The sequence below is a fragment of the Arachis stenosperma genome, chromosome 3 (assembly GCF_014773155.1).
Source record: "Arachis stenosperma cultivar V10309 chromosome 3, arast.V10309.gnm1.PFL2, whole genome shotgun sequence".
Taxonomy (NCBI): domain Eukaryota; kingdom Viridiplantae; phylum Streptophyta; class Magnoliopsida; order Fabales; family Fabaceae; genus Arachis; species Arachis stenosperma.
This window is the reverse complement of record NC_080379.1, coordinates 296978-321756: the sequence shown is the minus strand read 5'-3', so window position 1 is coordinate 321756 and position 24779 is coordinate 296978. Positions and strand designations below refer to the sequence as shown.

General features: G+C 34.9%; 2 protein-coding genes across 3 annotated transcripts; one reads left to right on the top strand and one right to left on the bottom strand.

The window, feature by feature from the left end:
• On the top strand, positions 1-21522 carry LOC130967705 (DNA polymerase epsilon catalytic subunit A-like). Its single transcript, XM_057892688.1, has 49 exons — positions 1-281; positions 502-567; positions 670-729; positions 889-984; positions 1280-1440; positions 1600-1688; positions 1775-1992; positions 2512-2598; positions 2763-2897; positions 3676-3798; positions 4501-4584; positions 5297-5461; positions 5558-5734; positions 6031-6144; positions 6387-6491; positions 7011-7129; positions 7225-7366; positions 7436-7530; positions 7791-7896; positions 7994-8073; positions 8183-8359; positions 9324-9411; positions 9579-9659; positions 9747-9890; positions 10254-10349; positions 10502-10702; positions 10793-10847; positions 10933-11075; positions 11158-11627; positions 12237-12366; positions 12457-12654; positions 12781-12855; positions 12953-13143; positions 13312-13492; positions 14367-14431; positions 15284-15416; positions 15610-15711; positions 15980-16063; positions 16332-16406; positions 16946-17005; positions 17097-17359; positions 17437-17485; positions 17760-17920; positions 18321-18387; positions 18592-18687; positions 18853-19023; positions 19123-19335; positions 19593-19699; positions 20627-21522. Exons 1-49 carry the CDS (start codon positions 120-122, stop codon positions 20988-20990), a joined length of 6624 nt encoding a protein of 2207 aa, XP_057748671.1. The 5' UTR covers positions 1-119; the 3' UTR covers positions 20991-21522.
• Positions 21523-21986: 464 nt separating this feature from the next.
• LOC130967706 (11-oxo-beta-amyrin 30-oxidase-like) lies at positions 21987-24186 on the bottom strand. Of its 2 annotated transcripts, none has more exons than XM_057892689.1 (5): positions 23752-24186; positions 23435-23658; positions 23107-23348; positions 22662-23034; positions 21987-22570 (listed from the first exon to the last, which is right to left on the bottom strand). In XM_057892689.1, exons 1-5 carry the CDS (start codon positions 24014-24016, stop codon positions 22145-22147), a joined length of 1530 nt encoding a protein of 509 aa, XP_057748672.1. In that variant the 5' UTR covers positions 24017-24186; the 3' UTR covers positions 21987-22144. The 2 variants fall into 2 exon arrangements, with proteins under 2 accessions (XP_057748672.1, XP_057748673.1); XM_057892690.1 differs by having other exon boundaries at positions 22240-22514.
• Between the last annotated feature and the right edge of the window lie 593 nt (positions 24187-24779).

Below are 24779 nucleotides of genomic sequence, written 5' to 3'. Positions count from 1 at the left end.
TAGTTCTAGCTTCAGCCTCCACCTAAGATCAGAGAACAGGATTTTCTTCCTTCGTTTTTCTCTTCAACTTCGCATAACTTCCCAACTTCGCCAGAAAACTCGCCGATCTCCTGCCACCAATGAACGGCGATGCCCGGAGACGCGACCGGAGGGACAACCCCAGGAGGTCGAAGAAGCAGAAGCTGATTTGCAGTGCAGAGGAAGAACTTGAGGCCAGATTAGGGTTCGATCTCTTCTCTGAGGGCGAAAAGCGTCTTGGATGGTTGCTCAATTTTGCATCTGTAAGCCACTTCATTTTCCCGCGTTCGTTTATTTTTTTTCCCGTTGCTTGAAATGTGTGGTTTTGTTGCTACCATCACCGATTTTCCACTACCTCATATTGGTTACACTTGACTTTCTTGTTTTTTATTTTCACTAACGATTTTATGCAGTTGCAGCAAGTTGGTTTTTCTCTAAGATGCTATTCCAAGGGACTGATAGTTGCTTTACTATATTTTGTAGTCTTCTTGTGAGGATGAAGAGACCCACAAAGTCTACAGTTGCGTCGATCTTTACTTTGTTACACAGGTATTGCCGTATTGCTTGTATAAAATGCTTCTCGTGATTCTCTTTCCACGCAAATAGTAACCTGGTTAGGTAAATTGTTCACTGAATGGAGTATGCTTGCAGGATGGATCTTCCTTCAAGACTAAATACAGATTTCGTCCTTATTTCTACGCAGCTACAAAGGTGAGCAAGCACAATCGCATGCATGATTGTACAGACTGCAAATTATCAGGGTTTAATCATGTGTATATGTGTTCATCAATTATCATGCTCATTGCTTTCAACTTCTGCTAATAAGCATCATGATGTTGGTGCCATTTATGGTTTGCATAACTGTAATAGAATAAAATGGAGATGGATGTTGAAGCATACCTGAGGCGCCGTTATGAAACTCAGATTGCAGACATTGAAATTATAGAGAAAGAAGACCTGGATCTTGTAAGCAATTTATGCATCTCTCATCTGCTTCAGTTTAATCAACTTTACAAATCTGCATTTCACATTTTTTTTTATGATCTGTTTTCTTGAATTTTAATTATTTCCGTAGTTTTGAAGGTCAAGTCAATGGCCTTAGTATCTTGCTACTGTTTGTGAATTTTACAGTGTTTTCTGAAAAAGAAATCTAGCATTTATGTTTCTTCGAACTATTCATTTTGGCTTTAGTTCAATATTACTATGCTTGCTTTGCTTCTCCTCATAAACAAATTCTGATTTAATTCCATTACTCTCCCAGAAAAATCATTTGTCTGGCTTAAGAAAACCTTATCTAAAGCTATCATTTGATACCGTGCAACAATTGATGACTGTAAAGAGTGACCTGATGCATGTTGTTGAAAGAAATCAGGCAAAGTCTGATGCTGCAGAAGCCTATGAGTCCATATTGACTGAAAGAAGGTATATTGAAGTTTAATGAGACATGGAATTGTTGGACTGAATTATCATACCTGACTTACTTTAACCATGCAATGATATATTTTAACGTTGATTGGTTTTTCAAAGATAACTTCTCTTTTGTTATCTTGTCTGATCCTTTACTTGTTTCTTGCATGACAGAGAACAAAAACCACAGGACTTTATAGATTGCATAATTGATCTCCGTGAATATGATGTTCCTTATCATGTTCGCTTTGCCATTGACAATGGTACTTTTTGATAGTTATTCCAATGATTTAATATATATAATTGGTATTATTAGTTACTATGACACTCAAATTCACATGTGACCCAGATATACGCTCTGGCCAGTGGTATGATGTTTGCGTGTCCAGTACTGGGGTTACACTTGAGAAGAGAACAGATCTTCTGCAGCGCGCCGAAGTTCGTGTTTGTGCATTTGACATTGAGACCACAAAACTTCCACTCAAATTTCCTGACGCTGACTATGATTTGATTATGATGATTTCATACATGGTAGATGGACAAGGGTATTTAATCACAAATAGAGAGGTAAATCTAAATTAGTTACACTGATGTTTGATCAATCTCTCTCTTACTGTTGTCATATATTATTACGAAGCAAATAACTGAACTTGTTTCATCAAAAACCTCTTATCAGCAGTCTCATGATAAATATTTTTTTATTTCTCTTTCTTCTCTTAACAGATTCTTGTTATTTAGATTATTAATCTGCAAATGGTTTGAGTTCCCAAACATCCTGTATTTTAGGTTTTTAGGTGCACATCAGGTTGATTAGTTTGCATCGAGCTATTGAATATACTGTGGGTCTTTGATTCTATATTTGAGATATATAACTAGAGGTTAGAGTAAATAGCATAGGCATAGCCAATGAATCATACACGATCTGGCAAGTTGAATTATAGTAAACTATATAACCCTTGTGCACCAACTGTAGTTGTTAATTGATCCAGAAGTTGTGCATCCATCGAATGTATCAGAAAGATTGAACTGTTATCTTGCTGATAACCATAAAAAATTGTTATATAATTATGGTGCTTTGATTTGCAGTGTGTTGGTGATGACATAGAGGATTTAGAGTACACTCCTAAACCAGAGTTTGAAGGCTGTTTTAAGGTTACAAATGTTCAAAATGAGGTAAAGGTTTACATCAATTCATGAATAATGTGTTATTTTACGTCATTTGCTTACTAATTACTTAAAATATTTCCCTTATGTTTTATTATGATAGTTTCTATTTTGTTCAGGTTTATCATCATCTGTTTTCCTTTTCATATGAATGAATTTTATTGCTCTTGCAGATTGAACTTCTTAGATTATGGTTTTCTCACATGCAAGAGGTGAAACCTGGTATTTATGTGACGTATAATGGTGATTTTTTTGATTGGCCATTCCTTGAGAAAAGGGCAGAACATCATGGGTTCAAAATGAGTGAGGTATGTCACAAGTTTCTTTTTGACAGTACTATAATTTATGCCAATTGTTGTTAATAGCTCACCTTGGAGAATGATTCTTGCTTCTTGTAGTCTTTGAGGCAATTTTTTTGCTTTTGACTGCAATAGTTATGACTTTCTTATTTATGCCGTAGTTAATAAACGGATTTTTCCCCATCTTGGAAGTTCTGGGAGAAGTTGTGTTTGTGTTGTTTAATGGATTCAAGTTCGCATCTTATTCTGAAGAATATTATTTTAGAGGTTAAATTACTTTTCAAGGTCTTTGTAGTTTCACTTAAATTTTAATTAGATGCTTATAGTTTGAAACTTCGTATCTAATTTTTGTATTGCATATTTTCAAATAGTTCTCCATGGTTTAAACATTTCTAATCAAGTGCCTATGCTATACAAACATTTTTCAAATATATGCCTCTAGTTTAAAAATGTGATCAAGTGTTTCTATTTTGGATGAGAAATTGCTGTTTTCTGCTAAAAAGTTTATTGTATAGGGACTTGATCACAACATTTTGAAAGATAAGAACCTAATTGAAAAGTATTTACGTAGTATACCATTTAATTAGAGATGTATAAATTATAGGAATCAGTTTCAATTTTTTTGTACAATATTGGGACTAAATTACAAACTTTAAATTATAGGAAGCTAATTGAAAGTTGAGTGAGCTATAGGGTATGCAGAATAATTAAACCTATTTCAGATGATTTCTCATTCAAACTTGTTAATAGAATATTTCTTTTTCAACTTTATTATTTAATCTTGCAGGAATTGGGGTTTCAGTGTGACAAGAATCAAGGGGAATGTCGTGCTAAATATGCTTGTCATTTAGATTGTTTTGCTTGGGTTAAACGGGACAGTTATCTCCCTCAAGGAAGCCAAGGCCTAAAGGTAAAAAGTTTGTATTCCTAAGTTCTCAATCTTTTTGCATATTGTTTTGTCCTTTTTAGTAAATTAGTAATATTTTTAAGAGTTCAATTTTGACGTAGTATGAAAGCTTTATTACACTATCTTTCAATTAAATTCTTCCATGTACTTTTCTAGTTAACCATATTTTTTGCTGCGTTCGCAATTGGATAATGGTCTAATCAGTTTTCAGCATTAATACATGTTTAATATGAAAGTTTTAGGTTCACATTGATTTTATCTTTGAAATTTGAAAGATCTAACTTCTCTCCACCGGCTATAATCTCATGAATACTGAATAATGCTAATGGCAGTTTTCATTGAAGACCTTATTTAAGTTGAAGTCCTCTCAAATGGAATCATCAATGACTTCACAGTAAATTAGTAGGCTGGAAATTTACGATTAATTCTCAACTACTAGATAAGAGAATTATAAATAGTTTTTTCTAGTTACTGATGGAGGATGTGCTATTTACATACAAGAACAATAATGCCTTTTCCCACTTGGTGGGGTTGGCTATCAATTTGAATAATGTAATTTATTTAACTTATTAGCTACTTAATCTAAGTTTGATATTTGTCAAATGTGAAAATGAATGGTTATTTTTACATTGAATTGAACTGTCAGCTTCCTAGAATTTTTATCCTTTTTTGCCTGACTTCTTTTTTTTCCCTAAATTTATTTAGGCGGTTACAAAAGCAAAGTTGGGTTATGATCCCTTGGAGGTGAACCCTGAGGATATGGTTTGCTTTGCAAAGGAAAAGCCTCAGGTATGATTGGTTTTGATACTGACTAATGTCTTTTTTGCCTCTTTGCAGACTCTAATGATTGTGAACAAACTAGATGTTCACTTGGTTGCCTTGTCCCAACTGTTTAATTTCCATTGAAGGAAGTGTAGTATAATTGTGATCTTTTTTATTTAAGATAGATAAATGTTATTATTTGGTTAATAAAAATGTAAGACAGTAGGTTTTGAATTAGAATTAGTTTTCTGGGTTTTGTTCAAAGGGGGACTTCTACAATATGCTAATTTTCTAGGAGAAATAAAGCTCTTCTTATTTCTTGGGTCTTTTGGATTCTGGTGAATATCTGAACCGTGGGGTTTGCATATCTTTATACCAAATTCATGGATGTGTAGTATATCGATTGTTGCCTGTTTAATTGTGAGATCTACATTATCAAGAAAAGATGGATGGGGAAGTTTCTTAAGTGCCGTGCCATTTTTTTTTCCATGTTCAAAGCAACTGTGCAGTCTTAGTTCTAGTTGGAAGGGACTATTATTTTTTGTCCCTGTTTTTTTATGGTATGCCATAGTTTGTGATTGGAGTTCTCAATCTGAAAATTTATGCTTCCGGCTTGTCCTGAAATATGTTGATAATTTTATTGATTTTTGTTAATTTTAATTGTTATTGCCAATGATGGCTTCCTGATTTTTCTTTTTATTCATTTATTTATTTTGTTTGTTTTGAATTGTTACTGCAGACAATGGCTTCCTATTCTGTTTCTGATGCAGTGGCAACTTATTACTTATATACAACTTATGTTCATCCCTTTATTTTCTCCCTTGCTACTATTATACCCATGTCACCAGATGAAGTCTTGCGCAAAGGCAGTGGGACCCTCTGTGAAATGTTGCTCATGGTTCAGGTGGGCTCTTATGCACATGTTCAGTGAAATTGATTCTTTTTTTTTTTCCATATCCTGGTTACTTGTTTCCCTTTTAATTATTTGCATCTGTTTCAGGCATACAAAGCGAATGTTATATCTCCTAACAAACACCAATCCGACCCAGAGAAGTTTTATAACAATCATCTTCTTGAGAGTGAGACATACATAGGTGGCCATGTAGAATGCCTAGAAAGTGGTGTTTTCAGGTCTGATATTCCAACTAGTTTTACACTTGAGTCATCTGCCTATGAGGTTTGTTGTTTACTACATTTTTAATTATTGATTCTTGACTATTTACTCCTTTCCGTATTATACATGCCATTCAATAAGAATTTTCATATCTAGATGTTATTTATTCCCTGCATGGTTATTTTCTCACTTCCTGCAAAATAGGGAAAGTGGATTGATTTGTGAGGCCAGAGATGCAAACATTAAAAACCATTTTTATCTACTCAGTTCTGGTTATTTGTAATGTATGTGCGTGTATCTATGTTATCATGTTAGTTCTGCAGATTTGTTTCACTAACTGCTGACTGGTGGTGTTCCAGCAATTGATCAACAATCTTGATAGAGATCTACAGTATGCTATAAGAGTAGAGGGTAAAATGGATTTGGAATCTGTCTCTAATTATGATGAAGTAAAGAATGCCATCATGGAAAAGGTACTAACTGTGTTTTTTGACAGGCCAAAAATTTTCATTACTACTTACTGGCCTGTAATGATGTCTAAAGTTGTAATTGTTTGGTTTCTAATATTTTCAAAAACAGTTATGTCATTCACATGCCATCATGGTGGATAATAATTAGTTTATTTCTTGAATATGTTGTAATCCTGAAAATTAAAATTTTTATTTATGACACCAATAAAAAGATTATCATAACCAGTTTCTCCCTGTCAATGCAGCTTTCAAAATTACGAGATGTTCCAATACGTGAAGAATGCCCCCTCATTTATCATCTAGATGTAGCTGCTATGTATCCAAACATAATTTTGACAAATCGACTTCAGGTATGCGTTCCACAATATTATAATAATACTCGGTAGCTGGAAATGCAATTATACGAGCTTTTTTAACTCATAAGTACATCTTTATCCACTATAACTTGAAGAATTTAAGCTATGAGAGGAAAACAGAATTAAATAATTATGTTTGTCTTTTTGAGGTCTTATGTACTCATGAGACTTCCTGTGCATAATGCATATGGATAAGTTTGGTAACTCTGGAATATCAACGTTTTCTCCAATTTTACTTAAAAAATTGAATAGTAGGAGGAACCTGCAAAAGTGGCCATGCATCTCACCACAATGTCACAATGATTTCTTAGCTTTTTCTGGCCAGATTCATGTGGATTATCACTTCTGTTAGAAATGATATCTTCTTGATTTTATCAACTTCCAAGTAAAAATTTGGAAGAAAATTTAAGAATGTTTGTGCTGCTTATGCTGTGTTATTGGGATTTATCTTTCTGAAATCTGAAGTTATGATGCATGCTGGTGCCTTATGTGACGTTTCTTTCCTATTTGTAGCCACCGTCAATTGTTTCAGATGAGGTTTGCACTGCATGTGATTTCAACCGTCCTGGAAAGACATGTCTACGCAAACTTGAGTGGGTTTGGCGTGGAGAAACATTCATGGCAAAGAAAAGGTGTGCGTCTCTTTTTGGTTAGTGCTTGCTATCATTAGCATATTGCAGATTTATTTGTGCATAACTGACTGAAATATCTATTTGAAATCTTTCAGTGACTATTATCATATAAAGAAGCAGATTGAGTCCGATTTTGTTGATGGTTCTAACGTGAGGTTATCAAAATCTTTTCTTGACCTGCCCAAGGCAGAGCAACAATCAAGGCTGAAAGACCGTTTAAAGAAATACTGCCAGAAGGTTGGTATTGTTTTTTTAACAACTTTGTTTCATAATAGAGGCCATACTTAATCAAGATGGCATTCACAGGCATACAAGCGTGTTCTTAACAAACCAGTTACAGAACTCCGTGAAGCAGGAATCTGCATGCGTGAAAATCCATTTTATGTTGACACTGTTCGCAGGTGAGTTAAGATAATTGTATATTGATTGAGTAGTAAGTTAACCTTTGCAGTATTTAGTTGATGATAGATAATATGCCCTTATGGTGTATAATCTGCAGAACATATTTGGTAATATAAGTTCATAAATTTAATATTGTCACATTAAACTTCAACTTCAAACATAATCTCCTCAATTTTCCTTGCTAGTTGCTCCATTGGTTGGTTGCTTTCTGTTATAACTTCTAAGCCTTGGTTTTGTGCTATCTGGTTCATGGTTCAAGTTTCCGAGATAGAAGATATGAATATAAAGGTCTTAACAAGGTTTGGAAAGGAAAACTGTCAGAAGCCAAGGGGAGTGGAAATCCTATGAAGATCCAGGAAGCACAAGTATGGATTATATTTATAGGCTTGTTCATGGTCAGGTTAATATGGTCAATACATTTTTATGTTGGGTTTCATTTTGTTTGATTATTTTGTGATCCAGGACATGGTTGTGCTTTATGATTCATTGCAACTTGCTCACAAGTGTATACTTAATTCCTTTTATGGATATGTTATGCGCAAGTGAGTATATTGATCTCTGTGTTTTTTGAAAATTTCATACACGGGATCTATTCAATAAGATCTATTATTCTTCTTTTAATCATCTTGTGTATCCATATTTATTTTATAGGGGTGCTAGATGGTACTCCATGGAAATGGCTGGAGTAGTCACATATACAGGAGCAAAAATAATTCAGAATGCCCGCTTGCTGGTAGAAAAAATAGGGAAACCACTTGAACTAGATACTGATGGTATCTGGTGTGCACTTCCTGGGTCTTTTCCAGAAAATTTTACTTTTAAAACAAAGTATGTTTTATTCATGATTTGTGTGGTTATTTATTTAAATGACTATAACCGTACTTGAAATATAATATACCTGTAATCTTTGGTTCTGCTTTCTGTTTTTAGAGTACTTAGGACTGCACTAACGATCATTTCTATCTTTTCACCTTGGTCTTGGATATGCTCACTAAAGCACATTCAAGATGGGTGCCATGGAGCATATAGTCCTATTAGGAGAATCAAGATAAAATGAATAAATAAATGAATTACTAGAGCTGTGGAGACAAGCTTTGGATGTGTATGGCAACTCTAGAGGATTAAACTATAGCATCCAAACTGAGTGGTAAAATTGGAGAGTGCTTTGGCTGTTATTTGCAATAGAAAGTACGACTGAAGCTTAAGGGTAAAAATAAATCTTAACTGCATATTGACAATGTGTATGAGACTAGGTCTTGGGCTAGCATGGATGGAATGTTGCAATAAATGAATGGGTTGAGTAGACAAGATATAATCGGGAATGGATGCATTAGAAAGAGATTTGGGGTACTGCCACTTGTAGAACAGATGGTAGAATTAGGTGGTTTGAATATGTTTGGTGAAATCTTGTAGCTAAAGGTAGGGGGGACCTAAAGAAACCATATGCAAATCATTAAAAGAGACTTAACGGTTTAAACATGAACATGATTTTTGATAGAACATTATGCCATTATTAGATCCAGGAAGCTGATCCTGTTACTGGGACAAGGTACAATTGTTCACTTGTTCTTGTTGAGGAATACTTCAGAAATTGTTGACTGTGCTAAAATTTGTAGGCCAGATTTCGGTGATTGTTTGTTAGGGTGTAGGCAATTCATTCAGCTTCACCTTTTTAATCTTTACCCTTCTTTGTCTCTCTTCCAAAACTTAATTTTCTCTGCCTACTTTTGACGGTTTAGAATCTTGGTAGTTAGAATTCTGAAGAATCTTTTTCATACTTATTGCATTGTAGAGATTCGAAAAGGAAGTTGACAATCTCATACCCTTGTGTTATGCTAAATGTTGATGTGGCAATCAATAATACAAATGATCAGTACCAGGTAAGCTTGGAATTCTTTTATGTAAAAAATAACTAAATTCGCAATATGCTACATGTGCTTAGATTTGGTGCTTTGCAGTTAATAGATTTGCAATCTACTGTTTTCTTTACTTCTATTTATTTTAAAAGTTAAGTACTTCATATGTTATATTTCCAATTTTCTGGTAGACACTCACAGATCCAATAAGGAAAACATATACTACTCGTAGCGAATGCTCTATAGAATTTGAGGTGGATGGACCATACAAGGTAAACTAGAACTGTAGTTTATGATTTGAATATTCTCCCGTGCTCCACTATTTGTGAATGACTTATATATGGTTTGCTTTGATGTAGGCAATGATTCTTCCTGCTTCCAAAGAAGAAGGAATTTTAATTAAAAAACGATATGCTGTTTTTAATGATGATGGAACCCTTGCAGAGCTTAAAGGTTTTGAGATCAAGCGAAGAGGTGAACTGAAACTAATAAAAGTTTTCCAGGTAATATTGGTTAAGATCGTTAGCTTCAAGCACAAAGCATCATAGTATTTGATATGGATAAATCATTAGGATTGAGGATATCTGTTCCTACTTTCTTCTTGATGGAACACATATTCAAGTGAAAGTTGAAAGTGGAAGACAAGTTATATTTATTTTGGCAATTTCTATTCAGCCATTTGCTTATTTCTTTCCTGATATTATTTTTTTTAAAATACAAATACTGTAACTTACCTATTATCATTTCGAAACTTGGCAGCTGCCTAATCACTGACTTGGTTCATGTGATAATTTTGTGAAAGTTCTCTTTATGTTTAGAATGATTTTATGACTTTATTTCTTCTTTAACACATATTCTTGTCACAGGCTGAGCTATTTGACAAGTTTCTCCATGGCTCAACCTTAGATGAATGCTATTCAGCTGTTGCTTCTGTGGCAAATCGCTGGCTTGATCTTCTTGATGTATGCTAACGATCCATGGTTTACTGTCTAATTTGATTTTTGTATTAAGAGCCTTGGGATTTGTTTGTTTAAATTAGTTTGTTGAGGATATATTTGTCAGGATTTGATATAACCTTTGTTTCCTTATTTTGTCATTGCTTTCTGACATACAGAACCAAGGGAAGGATATTACAGACAGTGAGTTGCTTGATTACATCTCAGAATCAAGTACCATGAGCAAGTCATTAGCTGATTATGGTGAGCAAAAATCTTGTGCTGTCACCACTGCCAAACGTCTTGCTGACTTTCTTGGTGATACAATGGTCAAAGATAAAGGTCTTCGATGTCAGTACATAGTAGCAAGTGAACCTAAGGTACAATAAAAAATTATCTCTTTTGCATCCACCCACAATATTTTGCTAGTTAATTGCTTAGTGATAAGGAAAAACTCATCGTCTCTGCAGGGAACACCTGTAAGTGAGCGTGCTATTCCTGTTGCAATATTTGAAACAAAAGCTGGTAAAATTTCCTGTTTTTATGATTAACAAATTACAATTCTATTCTTTGCATTTTAAACAAGGAAGCATTTGCATAATGTTTGCAGAAGTAATGAAGTACTATGTTCGAAGATGGTGCAAGGCCTCATCAGATGTTGGCATTCGGTCCATAGTTGACTGGTCCTACTACAAGCAGCGGCTTTCTTCAGCGATTCAAAAAATTGTCACAATTCCCGCTGCCATGCAAAAGGTTTTAAGTTTTCCTTTTGGCATATTGAAGTAATTGATTCTTGTATTTTTTGTATGTTCTCTGAGGGGTTTAATACTTACAGATTGCAAATCCTGTTCCTCGGGTAGCTCATCCGGATTGGTTGCATAAGAAAGTTCGTGAAAAAGAGGACAAGTTTCGTCAACGAAAATTAGTTGATGTCTTTAACTCATTTAAAAGGGATGATCGCTCAAAAAGGAATAGTGATTCTAATGGTGTCAGCCTTATGGCTGATGAAGAGACTGTGATTGACTTGGAGGATTTTGGAAACAAGGCCAGGAATTTGCCAATTGGTCCTAGACCAATTATACGGCATTATAAAGCTAATAATGAAGGGAATTCAATTAAGCTCAGTGGTCATGGAAATTCTGAGCAACAACATATTGATAATAGCAGCAAGGACGAGTCACTTTCACTTTCTCAACAAAAGGAAATATCATCTGAAAATGTTGACAGAAATGTTGATTATCAAGGATGGCTTGAAATAAAGAAGAGAAAGTGGAAAAGTATCCTGGAAAAGAGAAAAAAGCGAAGGTAAAGTTCTCATTGCAATCTTAGTATTGAAGTCCATTTATATCAATATCTATGATTATATTTTGGAGTGGTTCTTCTAAGATCAAGCACCAGAAGTCAATGATGGATTGTTTGGATCTTCTACCAAAAATGATTTGTTTTCTGTGTTGGGTTCATTGATGTTACCCACCACTATGATTGTGACAGTTAACTACGACAGCACAAATGAATGCCCAAAAGGGGTCACAGCCAAATTGTGGAGGTTCATGCTCCCATATGTTGGGCAATTACTTGTCTTTGGATTTTGTTTGAAGAAAGTCTTATGTATATCTCTTCAGAATTTAGTAATTGCTAAGATATCCTAAACTTTGGGGAAATGAAATTTGTATCATTATGAATGCCTAAAAATTTTCTTATACTTAGTTCCAGCACCAGCAAAAGGGCCAAAAAAAAAAAAAAAAGTTCTCTGACTTCGCTGGTGAGACCCTGTCATTCTTGTACCCTACCCATTGGCCACTTTGTAGGGGTTAACTCCTAAGTCCTGCTTAATATCTGAATGTTCATCTCTGTGGTTTTATTTTTGTGAGCTTCCCATTATTATTGATTAAGGAAGCGAGTTGACTTTTTCAGATTGGAGAATTCAAAGAAAGCTGATAGGATGAATGGTGTTCCTGAACAAATGAATGGTACAACTGGTAGAACAAATGTCAGTTCATATTTTAGAACGAATGAAGTAGCCCTGAAGCGGTACCATTGGCAGGTAAGTGCAATTAAATTCTGTAAAGACCAATTGGTTTTAAAATAAGTCTATGGTCTCTTGATTTCCTTATCTAATTTTCCTGTGGTTCAGATAATACAACTACTTCAGAGCTCACAGATTGGCCAATTTTTTGCCTGGGTAGTTGTTGATGGGATTATGCTAAAGATTCCTGTTTCGGTTCCTAGAGTCTTTTACCTCAACTCAAGATCACCAGTTACTGAAGAATTTCTTGGCAAAAGCGTCAAGAAGACACTTCCTCATGGAAAGCAAAGTTATAATCTGTATGAGGTACTAGTGATTTTCTTATATATATATATATATATATATATATATATATATTAAAAAACATTTTCTTCTTGTTCTTTTATTTTTCCTTCAAAGCAAGGTATTAATTGTGCTTTGGAAATTTTGCAGGTTTCAATTGACGAAGTTCAATTTAAGGAAGCAAGCAAAAAACTTGCAGCTCTTCTAGCAGATCCTGATGTTGAGGTCCGCATATAGGATTAAGTGACTGTTGCAAATATGCAATTATATTCAAGTACTGAACTCAACTTAAAAGATTCCTCTTTTTTTATTTTTGGGTCAGGGAATATATGAAACTAAGGTGCCACTGGAGTTTAATGCTATAGTCCAGCTTGGTTGTGTATGTAAGGTGGATAAAAGTGCCAAACAAAGAAGTCTACAAGACTCATGGAATTTGAGTGAATTGCACATGAAGACCACAACCGAATGTTCTTATCTCGAACAATTGATATCCTTTTTTTACTTGTATCATAGGTAAGTGGAGATTCAATACTTACCAAGATATCTTCTCAACAATTTTCGTCACTAAACTGTTGGCTAAAAGCTGGATTATATTTTATTCAAAAATAAATTTCATGCATTTTCATTACTTTGCAAATTATAGTAGTGTTTATATTTAACATTTTTTTTAATGGACTTCAGTATCTCTGAGGGACGGGCTATATACGTTGGATATTTTCCAGCATCAAAATCAATAACAGTTGTGGTAGTTAATTCATATCAAAACAAGGATTTATCACTGGCTTATCTTGAAAGACAGTTTCACGATGCATGCCAAGCTTTGTCTATTCAGCCACCTCCCCGGAATAGCATTAGTTTTAAGGTAGATGAACAACACTTGTCTGATCATAATTTTGTTCCCTTTTAGTAGATCTTAATATCTAATATGTAGATGTTCTTTTGACTATTGCTTAAAATGGTGCTTCAATCCTTCAAAGATATAGGTGTCACCACTTCTTTTGGTGATAAAAGAATAATATTAATTCAAGACTAAGAATAATACAAGAAGATGGGCAGATAAAGAATTTCCTTATAAAGGCCACAAAAGAAAAGACTATGAATGAAGTGTCACTTTCCAATTATTCAATATTTCTAAGAGGGGAAGTCTCCTAAAAAGATCATGAGCTTTACACCAAATAGATCCTAATATCTAAGCTTATCCTATAAAACTTTCTTGTCTGAAAATCTGTCATTGAAGGTGTATAAATGGCTCTCCAACCAAATACTCGGAACAATGGCACACAATACATTGCTTTGTAGCTTTTGCCTCTTTCCTACTCTCAAAACCAGAAAACTTAATCTAGAAAAATTTATCTAAGGTTGGAGGGCACTTCCTCATTCACAAAAGTCATTAAATTAGTTGTTCTTTGTCAAACTAAGAAATGAGTTCTAATTTTGGGACTAATTTGATGACATTTTGCTTGCTTGATGGTCTAAATTGATATTGATAATACTTTACAATGCTGAAGAACTAATTTGGTGCTGAAAATCTATTGAGGCGTAAAACAATGACACTTTGATTCATTGAGGGACTAAATTGCTGACATGAGTCTCTCAGGAACTGTGGTGTCGGCCGTTATATCTCTGGATGATGTTAATAGGAGTTAACTATTTCCATCTTTTGGCATTTCTCCATATAAGTGTATGAATACTTATCCATTTCCATGTTTTTTGTTATAATTATATCTTATGTTCAGGTGGACTATGTTTCACATGTCAAGGATGCTGAAACTTTGATGCAAAGAGCAATAAATGATCGCAGGTTTCTTCTCATATCTTATTTTAAAGAAAGAACCAGAATTAGGCTGCCCTTTTTCACGATGCTTCCTTGTTCTCTAAATATTCCTTTAGCTGCTTAGTGCAAATAAAATTAACGGGATACAATGTAATTTTTTCTTTATGGAATGCATTATAATTAGTATATAAGTATCTCAATTATAGTTGACCGCAGTGCCAAAACTCTCAAGTGGCAACCCTATTGATAAATCTCCTTTCCATGACTGCCATCAGTTGATATTGACGTTTCTTTCTTCATTTGGTCTCTCAGAGTATAGTAATTAGTATCTGAACTCCGTACAAACTTTTCCTTTTCCCATAATCTGTTACGAAAATTCTGGAACAAGTCATTCTCAATTTCCTTCTAATATAATTTACATGCAAGTGATGTCTTGCATCTTGACCATAAACCTAATATCCAATAATAAAAGCCATGACCTTAATTGAGCTTTGGTAACCAACAAGGAAGTTGGTTTGTGATAGAGCCACATTATGATCTCAGGGGACTAGGTTTAGGGTTTGAAAGTTGGTGTGGTGGTATAACATTTGTGTCTACAATGTTATATTAGTGTCATTAAATGTTAGTGCAGTGGTATAACATTTGTGTACACAATTTATATTAATGTTTGAAAGAACACTAAGAGTGATTAGCATTTGAAATTTAGAGATGCTTAATTTCTTCTACCTTAATAAGGTTTTGAAGCTATACTACTCTACCATAAAATTTATGATGTTTGTTGTAAACGCCTCATATTTATAAAATATCAAAATTCATTTTTTCCACTACCTGTCTCTATACTGAATTATCTTTTGTCTTCTCTGATACTGTTTATCATAGGAATGAATATCATGGACCTATGGTTGCTATCATTGAATGCCCAAATGTTCAACTTCTGAAATTGGGTATTCGATCGCTAGATGATTTTCCATGCCTGAGTATTCCTTGTAATGCCCGTGATAGTCAATATCAGGTAAACTTGGTTCTTTTCATGGGTGTTTGCATTTAAAGCTCTTGTGTGTGTGTGTGTGTGTGTGTGTAAAATATTGGTTTAAAAGAAGTATTCAACAATGTCTTCACCAAGGTGGTTGTCTTAACTTGAATTCTTTTATCTTGCTACCTATAATTTAGTTTCCAACATGCTAATTAATTTTGGCTCCTTGTAGATTCTTGGATGGCAACAAGTTGCTGGAAAAATTGGAATGCAACGTTGTGCTGCATCAGGCCAATGGCTAAATGAGAGAATTGCTCTCTCAAGATATGCCCATGTAAGCACTAGAAATCCTTGGCATATTTGGAAAAATTACAAAAGAAATAGATGATTCATTTTTATTGCTCATTGCCAGTTTAGGAATACTTGACCAATCTAAATTTGTTAATTAAGTCACAAGTAAAAACTCAATAAAACTTGATGCCCATTGTTAACCTGTTGATTGGTTAATTGTTCTTCAAGTGGAAGTAATTTATTGAGAAGTTCTGTTTTGCAACTTTCACAATTGCATTTTGTTTTTATATGCATATGAATTTCTTTTGCAGGTACCACTTGGGAATTTTGAACTTGACTGGCTTATATTTACAGCAGATACCTTCTTCTCAAGAGCTTTGCGTGATAGTCAACAGGTTCCGATTTTAAGTTTATGTATATGAATGTTATCTGCAAACTGAAACTTCATGACTTACTGGTTCATCCTTGATTCTATTGTTTGATGTCCCTCCCTGCACTTGATGATTTTATAAATGTTTATGTCCAGATAGGTGTCGGTTGTTTGTGTTTCTTTAAAGGAAAATATTATTCCCTCCCCCCCCCCCCCCCCTCTCTTTTTTCTCATAAATTAATAACTAGGCATAGCCCCATTTGTCTTATGAAATTTTATTCATACTTATATAGGTACTTTGGATATCGGATGGCGGTCTTCCTGATTTAGGTGGCATTAATGATGAAGAGACCTGTTTTCTTGACGAGGTAGGTCCATAGATATTTAACTTGTTAAAGCTTCAATGTTTTTTCTTTTCACTTTTTCCGAGATTTAACCTTGTGTTCTTCAGGGATCATTATGATTACTATTCAGGAACAAACTTGTTTCCAAGTACCTCAGACACCTATTTTTCATTCCAGAATGAGACTTTAAATGTTGACTATACTGCTACATTTTTTTTCCTTTTAATTTTTGCGGAGTGAGGGGAGGTGGGTTGGGGGGGGGGGGGGGGGAGGATGAAGTAACTGCTATTTATGATATAATAACCAGTTGTATTCATTTTAATTTGTTAAATCTGCTATATTGTCGGGGGAGCATCTGCAAGTTTTAAAAACAACTTAACAATGAATCAAGCAGCCACTCTCCATGACAAAATGATCAGGTTTCAATTGTGGTTACTTAAAAAGTTTGCTGGGAAAGATTGTACGTAGGAATAGTTTCTCCACGCTAATGCTGTGATTATTTTATTAATGAGCATGCTCATTTTGGTTCTTTTGAAATTGACTGCTGTGCTATCTGGATATAGGTCCACCAACCTGTTCTTACATATCCTGGAGCTTACAGAAAAGTTACTGTTGAGTTAAAGGTTTGATATTAACAGAGTTATGTTCACTAATTGATTGAAGTACATACAACTTGGTGACGTTTATAAATATTTTTATTTGTTTATGTTACAGATACACCACCTAGCTGTGGATGCCCTTTTAAAAAGCAACCAAGTCAATGAAATGGAAGGAGGCGCTTTATTAGGATTCGATAATGAATTTAATTCTGGAGCTAATCCCGCTATTGATCAGAGTGGCTTTGATGAGGCTGCCTCATGTACACATGCCTTTCGAGTCCTGAAACAATTGATTCAGCGGTGCCTTGCAGATGCAGTTACATCTCAAAACACATATGCGGATGCAATGTTGCAACATCTGTATCGATGGCTTTGCAGGTTTTTACTGTGTTTACTTGTCTCCTGCTCACCTCTTTTTTACACGTATAGCTACTAAATTCCTTCCCATATTGCAGCCCTCAGTCAAAACTTCACGATCCAGCTCTTCACCAGCTACTTCACAAGGTAACAACATTCATCTTCTTTTCCTCCTTATCTTAATATTTTTAATCTTTCCAAAATGTATAGCCAACTTGACAGGGCAAATAAGAAGGTTTAGTGAATTGGATAACCCCTGAGATGTTACAACTTGTTCCCACCTTTAAAATAGGTTTTCCATTATTTTGGTTTTATGCTTGTTGGCCTTTTGTCAGTTCATTTCATTGTGACTTGAATATTTAAGTTTAAATCTCTTACTACTTTTTTCTTTATAATGTCTTTTTATTGCTTGGTATTATAGGTCATGCAAAAAGTGTTTGCACTGTTGTTGGCAGAGTTCCGCAAGTTGGGTGCAACAATTGTATTTGCAAACTTCTCAAAGATTATTATCGACACAGGGAAATATGATCTTGCTGCAGCCAAGGCTTACTGTGACAGTTTGTTAAGAACTATACAGTCTAGGTCTGTCTTGTAAAAGCCATAAGATAAATATTTTTCTTCCCAGTCCTGTTATGGAGCCAACTTTCTCCGGCCAATAATCAGCCAACTTTCGTGGTGTTGCGCATCCAAACTTCAAAAAATATGGCGTCAAGGTGCTGGTTCTAGCACCATGGCATCACGACTGCACGAACAAAAGGAAACTTCTGGTGCCGTGACTTCCCAAACAAGAGAAAATTTTCCCACTGTCGCAGCACCAGTTCTAACGCTGTGATGTTGGCTGAAAAATGTTGGGATAATCACATTTAAACCTATTTACTTTTAGGAGATTTTTGTTGACTTCTTTAAAAGTGAAAAATCTACAATATTTTACTGAACAACAATATTGTCCACAAGCTCTTACTATGTCTTGCTGATTTTGTAGAGACTTATTTGAATGGATTGAGTTGGAACCACTTCAGTTTTGGCGGTCATTGCTATTCATGGATCAGGTTTGATCATCATGCATTTTGTTAATTGTTTAGTCCTCCCCCTATTGGTTGTTGGTAATGCATCTAAGTATTACTTGTGAATCATAATGTAATTTTGTGCAATTTGAAGTGCATGTAGTTGTGCAGTCTTGCAATTGTTTCACTCTTATGTTATTTAATTCAAATCAGCATCATTGCCTAGTTATTGTTCTTTTCCTCCTGTAGTATAACTATGGCGGAATACCAGCAAAATCAGATGAATCTCAAGTTGACATTATATCAAGCTGGAATATTGCTGAGTACTTGCCAAAGAAAATCCAGGCAAGTTGCCTTCCATGAATCTTACTTTAAATATAAGTTTGAAGGCAAAGAATTGCTACTATGGAGAATTGATTTATTGAATTCTAATTGGTTAGCCTTTAATATTGAAGCTATATTTGTATTCTTCATCTCTAATTTGTTTAGTTATATTATGTCTCCCTGTAGGATCATTTCATTGTCATTGTTTCTCAATTCTTGTATATTCCTTGGAGCTATGCACAAAAGCAAGCAGGAATCAGGGAATCAATGCTGAATGGTGATTCCTGCACCCCATCGATTAACATTGGAGCTGCAGAGGCTTTGGAATCAGAAATGATAGAATATATCAAAGAACAGGTAAAACAATTACAGAGCTTTGAGGAGTAGGGACTGAAGTTGTCTGATATTTTGATTCAAAATATTAGTTGTTATATTATTTTGCCTTCTATTCCACAGATTAGCTCTTACTTCACGGACAATCTTTTGCGAATTGTTCGTGATATTGTTCTTCACATGAAAGGGGCAAGCAAATCAGAAGATGACCCAAGTACATCATCTGGCCTTCCTCAAATTGTGGGTGATCAACATAGAGGGGATGCATCCTTGGAATTTATCAAGCATGTCTGTGCTGTGTTGGCCCTCGACCAAAGTGTGCAGCATGATGTGTTGGTAATAATTGTTTTCCCGAGTTATATTTGTTAAAGGTCTGGTATTGTTCAATAGGATGATTTCGCATATTTCCTGAGTCCAAGAAGGGGGGGGGGGGGGGGGGGGGGGGGGAGAAAAGAAGATAAAGTTAAATTGATGTGCTGCAGCTATCCATGTATAATGAAATTGGAATGGCTTCGTTTTCCATGGGCTGTTGATCTTTTTCTCTATGTATATTCTTGGTCTGCAAATTGATAGTCTCATTGTACCCTTCACAGGTCATGAGAAAGAATTTGTTAAAATATGTTCGTGTTAGGGAGTTTGCTCCGGAAGCTGAGTTTCGTGATCCATGTCATTCCTTCATCCTATCCAATGTCATTTGCAGGTAAAGAAGGAAATTAAATAAGAAATGTTTGCATAAATCATTTCCTGTGTATTTACTTACGAATGATCACAATAGGATGAAGTGTGGGTAACAAGATAATGAGGTGATAAGTCTCAAATACTAAATGAATAAACAAAAATGAATCATTTAGTGATCCTATCATTACTAAAAGAAACAGAAAAATCAAAGAAATACATAGATTTCTATTACGCAACAATACAATTTTTTTCCCGCAAGTTTTCAGAATATCAATAGATTTCTATCTCGTGTTTGTATTCCCTCAGCACCTTATTATTTGTCACTCATTTTTCTTTGCATTATTTATTGTTGAAGTATCATTATGCTTTTAATTTATAATAGTATTGAAAAATATTCTACTATTCTATCTCTTCATTAGTGATTCTAAGTTTCTTAATGCTAAGTGATAAAAAAAAAAAAAAGAATGAATGAAGTATTAATTAGTGTCCAAACTCAAAACTATTAAATTTGTCAAATGAAAATCATCATATAATTTGGTCACCATTCATATCTTGCTTTTTTATTTTATATAAATTTCTACGGGGTTCCATATAGTTTTATTATACTTTATCTTTCATTATGATTTAGAAGGTAGGACATAGAGAAGACATGTGACATAAAAAAATAAAATGATTTCACACAAGATCATGTGAAACATTTATCTTTAGAAGATCCATTTTTAGGAGTAAGTTGGTGGGTTGTGTAATTTTTTTGCTCAAGGGTTTAATGCAAAGAGAGGAATTGAAGAAAGTTAAAGTCATTTTTACGTTTTTCTCATAACCTGATTCAGTTTGTCTTTATATATGTTAGTTCTAACCTTTTTTCTTTTCCTTTACGAAGAAATATCGATGCTTCCCTTATTCACATATATATAACTCTTTTGTTGTGTTCCCCCCTCCCTTGGGACAGCTATTGTAATGACTGCAGAGACTTGGACTTGTGCCGTGACTCGGCTTTATTGACTCAGGAGTGGCGTTGTGCGGTGCCACAGTGTGGCCAGCCTTATGACCGCGAGGTGATGGAGAATGCGCTTCTTCAGATCGTACGACAAAGAGAGCGGCTTTACCACCTTCAAGATCTGGTGTGCCTCAGGTGCAACCAGGTCAAAGCTGCACATTTGTCTGAGCAGTGTGCTTGTGCTGGCTCATTTAGGTGCAAGGAAGACGTTACTGAATTTCGCTCAAAGATGCAGGTTTTCTTCAACATAGCTTTTCGTCAGAAATTCCAACTTCTCCAGGAATGTACCTCTTGGATTTTAGAACTTAGATTGTAAATATTTCAACAAAACACCTAGGAACTAAATGTGCACAGGGATGCGCTCGGTGGCACTGTTGTAACCAATTCTTTTATTCTTGATACATGCATGCATGATGTGAAATGTGTATATGAAATGTTTATCGTTATCAATTTAGCCTAGAAGCGTATCAGGCTTCAGCCTTCAATGGAATCCTTTCAAACAATCGATATATGACGAAATTGTTTATATATCAAAGCGCAAATGACTAGTGTATAAAATGCAAAAGTTTCCTTTTTAAATGTCATATTATATTTGCCGAATATAGCGGCATGCCACCGCAACCCATTTAAATTTAGTGTTACCGCACCTTAATCCAAAAGATTAGAGTATCAATAATTTAACTATTGTGCTACCAATGATGATAGGGTTGGTTCGAGTGATAAGCAGTGAGGTATTACTTTCGAAACCTTGTGTATGCAGGAAATCCCGCTAGAGTGAGAGAAGCACCACCCGTGATAAGGTTTGTCATTTGGATTGGATTCGAGAATCCGATCCAGATTAACATCGGAGCTGGCAACTATAAAGTATTATTTAGTATCGTGCTTGCTTAGCTGTTTAATATAAAACTTAAAAAAAATACATATCAGAAAGCAACATATATATTAAAAAATTATTACATTAACCATCTCACTGTTTTCTACTCATCTTGAAAAACATTATAATTAAATAAATTCTCTCAAAATAAAATCTTAATATATAAAACATAATAAAAATTGAAAAACCCTTATCTAAAAGATATAGCAACAATCGGAATTCTTTATCCAAGCACTCCATACAAATTTATATATATATGAGTCGTGCTTTAACGCATAATAAAATCGAATAGAAAAGATTCATTCTCTTAGTTAAGCGTTAAAAGTTCAATTTATTTTGGATATGGAAAAATTTTAAAATTTCGGACTATGCACCTATCAAAATAGCTATAAGAAATTGGTCATCATTCTAAAATATGATATTCCTGAAGAATAAAAGAAAGAAAGAAAAGTGGTCCTCTGTTACCTCCATGATCTATGAAACATCACAAGTGGGTCTCTTTTACAAAGAAAAGAAAATAACGAAAGATGCATGGAATTTATTTTGCACGTTACTTAAATTTGGAAGAAGCTTTTCCTCTTGTGCAATAATTGAAACTACAATTTATGTAAGACGATTTGAGCTCCACGCATTGGTTTAAGATTAAGGAAATTGACTGGAGCATGTGTATATGCAGGGGAGAGCTCAAATGTGAAGCGTTGTAAAAGCAATGTGAAGAATATCTTGGCTTCCATTAAGGAGAAATTTTGGCCAATGCACATTCTAGGCCCCCATCCAAATGGAAAATATGAGACCTGACCTTTAGTCGCTTTAGCAATTCCTTCTGAAAATCTTTCTGGTTTGAACTCTCTTGCATCATCACCCCATAGCTCACGATCATGGTGGATCAAAAGTATTGGTAATGAAATTTTAACTCCAGCAGGTAGTGATAGGTTTTGCATCTTTATATCTTTGTTGAGTGTTCGACTGAAAAACAGGGTTGGTGGGTATAGCCTTAACACCTCATTTAAGATCATTGATACCTATATATATATATAGATATGCCAAACAATATCAACACCTCAACACTAATACAATTATAGCAAGTAAAACAAATTATGGATACATGCTTACGGTTTTAAGGCGATTGAGGCCATCACTGTCTGGCTTTCGGTTTCCAAAGACTTGGAAGACTTCTTCCCTCGCACGTGATTGCCATTCTGGATACCTACTTAGCATCACCATTGTCCATACTATCAAAACAGCCGTGGTTTCTTGTCCTGCCATGTAAAATGTGTTGCATTCTTCCACTATCTCTCGATTACTCATTCCATATTCTTTTATTTCTTTGCTGTTTGATTCCAAAAGTATCCCTAATAAGTCACTCTTGTTAACCTCCTCACCATCCTTCATTGCTTTCTCTCTTTTCCTGATGATAGCTTCAAGTGATGCTTGCATCTCTCTATCAATTTTAACCATACCCCTATTAACACTAGTAGGAAGCAACCTGCAAGATACATGATGAGTACCTAAATAGAAAGATTTGAACTTAATTAAAATGGTTAGTTATATGTCTTACCACCATCCTGGAATGTGAATATATTTTAGTCTCATTATAAGTCTAGCTTGCTTAGTAAGGAGTTCAAATATTCTTTTTCCTTCTTGGTAACTGCTTCCAAAGGCTGTTCTGGAAATAACATCGCAAGCCAGATTCTGGATGAAAGGCTCCACATCAATGTCGCATTTACCCTCTGAAGACAGCATCTCCTCCCATTTATGAATCACATCATGGCAGCATTGGACCATTGTTGATGTTAGAAGCTATAGACATAGTTAGTAGCACACTCAGTAATGCTTAACATATATACATATATATACATGTTTGAATAAAAGCAAATTAAACTAACTTTCAATTTCTCCATATGGAAAGCAGGGTTGATGATCTTTCGATGTGTGTGCCATTGTTGGTCCTCATAATTTGGAAGTCCAGAGCCCAATAACTTGGCCACACGCCCCAGCTTAGGCTTCTCTTTCTTGAAGTAACTGTTATTGGTAAAAACTTGTTTAATATGCTCTGGGTTTGTGATGTTGACCTTCAGTGTCTGACCTTCCCAGTAAAATGAATTCTTCCCTGTCCATCACATCATTATTAACTCTCTGTTTCTTCCGTATGATACGATATATGCAATAAATGTGAATAATATAGGTAGGAGTAGGAGCGAACCAAATTTGATGATAGCATGATCGGCTGTAGAATAGACACGTGGAGCTATGTCCTTGTCATCAGAGAAAGTCATTGGCTTCATGTTATAAGAAGAGGAGTTGTTGTTGTTGTTGGAGAAGAGGGAGTAGGGGTTGCCATGGAAGCCTTGCTCCCTGAGAAGGGTTTCAAGCTTCTTAGGCCTCAGGAAGAGCCAGTTGAGCAGCTTCCATCCCCCCACCGCCAGCATCAGTAGTCCAACCGCCGTGAGAAACAGCCCCTCCTCCATTAATTACTGCTTGAAGGCAAGTGTGGGATAAGATCGGATCGCAGAGCAGAATCAATATTTTAAGGCAGGCAGACACGAGGACCGCGAGCCGGTGCCTGGTGTTTATTTTATTTGAAATACAGATGGTGTTGGAGTAGTTAACAAACGATGTAACTTTCTAAATAACAATTAACCATTCACAACTTATTTATAAACCAAATTAAAGAGCACAAAAATGATCTTGTGTGTACAAGTGTAAGATTTAATGCCGAGCAGAATCAAGACACGAGGAACGCGAGCCGGTGTCTCATCTTTATTTTATTTGAAACACACAATGATCGCGCCACGCGTTGGGCGCTGTCATAGTCACCGGTCGATACCATCTGCAACACTCATATTCATAAAGAAGAAACCATCCCCTCCTCCATTCATCTGTGGGACTGGATCAGAGAGCGTAATCAATAATTTTAAAAGCCGTTAAATGATTTGATTGATTTGACTAAATTTTTATCTAATAGTTAATAGTTAAAGTTATCCATAGTTGAGTTCATATTTTTGTATTAATGCTAAATATCTTTTGTGAACTTTAGGTCACAATGTCTTCAATACTGATTTCTTTAATTTCATTTTTTTGTTGGTGAATTTCGTCATCTGAATGGTTCATCGACAATTTGTATTTCTTTTCATTTGAGCCCAAAAAAATATAAAAGAAAGAAAAGAAACATGAATCCATGATACATACAGAGTATTTTATAGAACAACATAAGCTGATGATATACAGTCT